General features: G+C 39.0%; 1 protein-coding gene across 1 annotated transcript in view; it reads left to right on the top strand.

Moving 5' to 3' along the window:
- Window positions 1–5,000, top strand: part of LOC140937338 (uncharacterized) — a 10,049-nt gene that overhangs the window by 4,531 nt on the left and 518 nt on the right. The window contains exons 3-6 of the mRNA XM_073386893.1: window positions 568–726; window positions 2,060–2,315; window positions 3,748–3,889; window positions 4,338–4,605. Coding sequence (XP_073242994.1) covers window positions 568–726; window positions 2,060–2,315; window positions 3,748–3,889; window positions 4,338–4,583 — 803 coding nt within the window. The 3' untranslated portion in view covers window positions 4,584–4,605. The remainder of the gene's footprint in view (window positions 1–567; window positions 727–2,059; window positions 2,316–3,747; window positions 3,890–4,337; window positions 4,606–5,000) is intronic.

Here is a 5,000-nt window from a genome sequence, read left to right as displayed (position 1 = left end):
TTTCTCCGTTTACATTAAAGGTAGAGGTTTCGAAATTTTTGCATCTAGCATGATAAAACTATCAGTTAGTGAAACAAAATGGAGTAGTCTGCTAGCCAGGACCCGCGCTTTTATTCTTTATATTTCGATTTGAATATTTGATTTCGGGCCCAAAAAGTTACCGGAACTTTCGAGAAACGGTCCCGAAACGTTTGGAGAGAAACTCAAACCCCGTGACAGCACTTTTGTTCATTATTTTTTGTTGAACGATCCCAGTTGTAGCTGCTGGATACCAAATTCCTTACTAGTGTAACTTGCCTTTCGGATTCCAATCGTTGGCGGGATTCGGGATTCCTTGAGCTGAACTTCGGATTCTATTTATTCCGGAATCTGGATTACCGCACGTAAAGCGAAATAAATTTTAACACACATACAAAAGTTTTAATGAAATGAACGAGGAAGCCAATATATTAATAATAAACGATGGACTTACGAGATTTGTTTTAAGAGCATAGTATGATTTTTAATGTCATGATGTCTTTTCAGTTTTCATTTATTTTTTCACTTATTTATTCGTTTTTTCAATAGTTGGAAAGAATCTTCTTGTTTCTTACTGGGGTCAGAACAGCGCAGGGGTAGCCTTTCCCGATAATCCCGAGGATGAACTTGACCAGATCTGCCAAGAAAGACAATACGATGTTATAGTCATCGCTTTTGTGGTGACATTCTTTAGCACTGTGAATAAAGGTAAGGCCATAGAAGTTGTGTCATGTAACTAATCACTATATGCATTGTACCATTACACTGGAGGGAAGATATTGACAGATAAACGGTATAAAAATCATCATCTAGTCCATATAGAAAATATATTATGCCTTGATCTTTAGCATCTTAGCGGGGAACAAAGTAAAACCAAAAGTGCAGGCACAGCTAGCTCTATTCCTAGACTGTTCACAGTCCCCTATTTTTCGTGAGATCGTTGAGATATAACGCCTCTTACCGTTAATGACGGCCATCTTGATTTTCAAATGTACCGAGGGGGCGGGCGTCGGGAATTATAGCTCTAGGGAGAAGGGGGCAAGAAAAAAAATGGTTTTGGCACTCATGCAAGATGGCAGCCCGTAACGCAAAACGCTGGATCTCGACAATCTTACGGAAAAATAGTAAGAGGACTGTGAACAGCCTACTCTATTCCAAGTAAGCTTGTTTGGGCTTCCTTGGAGAGGAGGGAAGGGTTCTTGAGAGGAGCTTGTCTATAACTCTCAAACTTTTCTAAAAAGGGCAACAAAATTTACATAGAGCAATGTGGTCATCATTACTTTCATTATCTAGAAAGTTAAGATTGACTCAACGACGTAATTCGACTGACTTTATGGTGTCAGTTTTTAAATGCACGAAACATTGTTTACCCTTCTTTTCCCTAAAAATACTATAATTATATACAGAACAGAACAGAACAGAACAGGAAATTTCCTGGTCCATATTTAGTTCCAAATATCGTTTATTATGATACATTGTACTCATTATCTACCTTCTCATTGGCTAAGAGCCTACTGCTAATTTTGGAAATCAGCGCAGCCTACAGATTAGTCAGTTATCTACTAACAGATATCTGACTAATCTGAAGGTTACTCGCGAAATGCATGATTACCAATAACTGATTATGTCAATTCAATTATAAGTAAGTCAATTATGTTAATTTTGGAAATCAGCGCAGCCTACAGATTAGTCAGTTATCTACTAACAGATATCTGACTAATCTGAAGGTTACTCGCGAAATGCATGATTACCAATAACTGATTATGTCAATTCAGGTTCCTTGCGACAGTGTGTTTCTCGTTATTTTCTTCAAAACAATGTATAATGAAACAGAATCAAGGTCTCGGTAAAAGTCATCAGCCTTGGCCTTCTGCTCGGCTGATAACACTTACCTCGACCTTCATTATTCCGGGTGTCACAAAAACCTCATCCAGTAACTGTTTAGAATATAGACATAGAAGGTTTACGTTTCTCAAAAAACCTTTGAATCCTAACCCTAAACCTTTCAGATCATACATGCATAGAACTTCTCTCTAAACAGATGAGATGCCAGAAGTTAACTTCGCAAATCATTGCTATGATCCCGTCTCACCTGAGTATCCCAAGCTTTACAGATGCCCAGAAATCGAAAGTGGTATCATAGCCTGCCAGAGTGTCGGCACCAAAGTCTTAATCTCGCTTGGAGGAGCAACTGGTTACAATGTTCTTGACGACCAGAAGGCAGATATCCTGGCCCAAAATTTGTGGGATTTGTTTCTTGAGGGAACAGGACAAGAGGATATTAGACCATTTGGAAGGTAATAATAACTCTCCTTAATTATGACTAAAACTGTTTTCCAAAGTCCTTAATAAATCAAGCATTTTCACATGACTTCACGTTGGCCATATTGGTGGATGAAACAATAAAACGGTGCCCATGTTGGTGTACCAAAAAACGGACTAATTTAGGTTTCTGGCAAACTGCCCACCTACCCCTCCCCTAAGTCAACACTTTAACCTAAGGGAGAGGTAATTAGAAGTGTTAATGTTTGCTTGGGGGAGGGATAAGTGGTATAACTGCTGACCACGTGAGTGAAAGCGATGTATAGCCACGCAGTACTTCAAAGAATTCCAAGCCAAATTTAGTACTATGTCTTTACTGAAAAATCTTATAACTCTTATTTTTGCTCTGAGCGCTGTAAACAGAAAATAGGCCAAAAAATGCATTATATTGGCCTTTTTAAAACCTTTATTCCTTGATCAGTCTAGTAGTATTACAGGTAAAAAGACACTTTATAGAAATACTGTAATAAAGTGGATATTATAACAATTAATAATAATAAAGATAATAATGCTGATGACGATGATGATTATTTTTGCCAGGAATAATATATTTATTGAGAAAGATTCTTTTCTAAGTCGGTGACACAGGCGGCTCGGAAGAGAAAATCCGAGTACTTTCAACAGGAGTCGAACTTACGACCTTCTGGTGAGTCCAGATGCTCTATCACAAAGCTACAGGAAACTCGTGGGAGCTTAGGCCACAAATGAAACGAGGTTCATGTGATAAACGTCCTGCATGCGGAATGGACCGGAATGTTGATATGACCCTAAACGCAATGACAGAAATGTGATGGAGAATTTTAACCCTGGTGAAAACATGAGAAAGATGTTAGAGATTGACACAAACGTCTTGGAAGAAAAAAATCCGAGTACATCTAACAGTACATCTAACAGGAGTCGACCCTATGGCTTCTAGTTATATGCTTTACCTCTAAGCTACTGGAGACTGGTGGGAACTAAGGTTACTAATCTAGGTTCACGACTGTTTCCATGTGGCCTGGTTTTATTGCCCTCGAGTCTCACGTAGCTCAGTGCTAGAGCAACTGCAGTAGTACCTAGGCCCTGGTTGTTCAAACATTGGATAAATCACTATCCAGCGGATAAGTATTAGGAAAACCAATTGCGTTATCCTCTGGATAGATTTTTATCCGGTGAATAGCGCTATTCAATGTTTCAACAACCACGCCAGAAGCTCATATGTTCCACTCCTAATAGGAGTACTTTCGAGCCACCTGTGTCACTAACTTAATCAACATTTTTCTCATGTATTCACTGGGCTTAAAAATTCACCATCACATTATTTTCTATTATTAAAACTACTATTAGAAATTGTTACGCTCCTGCACTGTTCAAGCCACCGCTCTCTCTATATAATTGTGTATTTCGTATGTCTCCTTAAACCGAAAGCGCTATTCTTGACGGGATTGACTTGGACATAGAGGACCACTTGTCAGGCGGTTACGCCCAGCTGGTTAAAAAACTCCGAGAACTGGAGGCAACAGGTACTAAGCCCTACCTGATGACAGGTGCCCCTCAATGTCCGTATCCACACCGTAATTTTTAGGGAGTTATTATAACTCCAAAAATGGAGTAAAAATTTTAGGTACAGGATAACCCCTTTTTTGGGGTTATTTTAACTCCTAATTTAACTCTGAATTTGGGGTCATTTTTACTCCTGAAAAAGAGTTATTTTTACTCCCACTCTGGAGTTAAAATTACTCCGAAATGGGGTTATTTGTACTCCTTACATGGGTTGTTTTTACTCTTTTTGGAGTTAATTTAACTCTGAAAGTGGAGTAAAAATTTTAGGTACAGGATAACTCCGTTTTTGGGGTTATTTTAACTCCTCAATATCTGGGGTCACTTTTACTCCTGAAAAAGAGTTCTTTAAACTCCTTTTTGGAGTTAAAGTAACTCCACGAAAAATAACTCCACTGTAAGGAGTTAAATTAGCCCCACTAGAGGAGTTATTATAACTCCCTGAAAATTACAGTGCAGATCTGTCTTTGGGACCCGGGTCCGGTACAGCGTTAGAAGAACAAGGCGACAAGTTTGATCACCTGTACGTGCAGTTTTATAACAACTATTGTTACCCTGGCGACCCGACATCGTTCAATTTGGATACATGGCTCCAATTCGCAGTTGATACACAAGCGGAATATGGATCGGGCCCGAAGATATTTGTCGGACTTCCAGCGGCCACTGGAGGATCTGGAGACCCAAAGTACTATACTGACACTTGATGAAGTCTCCGACTTATACCAGGTAAAAAATCAACTGCATGTGAAAGCATCTCCTCTCCATAAATAACCCAATTTTATTAACCATGGTGCTCCGTTATCAGGAATACATTTAAGCATTTTCAAAATTCACCTGTTTTCACCTAATAAAACCTGACAAATTGTCGACATTGCAAAGATGACTAAAGTTAATAATTAAGAACCACCCGCAAGTTATATCTTAGGATGAGAATAGACGCCCGGAAGAAGTCCCACACTGGGCCGGAGTTAATGTTTCTTAAAACCGTTATGGGAAAGGGTAAAAAAGGGGATCGAAATCTTCTTCTTCTGTTGCTTGTTGCTATTTGGTATAATAGTACAGGAGAGCTGGTCTATGGCTCTATGTTTCCAAATGTGTCAGAAGTGACTAAAATGGTTTTC

Source organism: Porites lutea, chromosome 1 (genome assembly GCF_958299795.1).
Source record: "Porites lutea chromosome 1, jaPorLute2.1, whole genome shotgun sequence".
NCBI classification, from domain to species: Eukaryota; Metazoa; Cnidaria; class Anthozoa; order Scleractinia; family Poritidae; genus Porites; species Porites lutea.
Note: the sequence above shows the minus strand (reverse complement) of the source record. Positions and strands in the feature narration are given on the sequence as shown.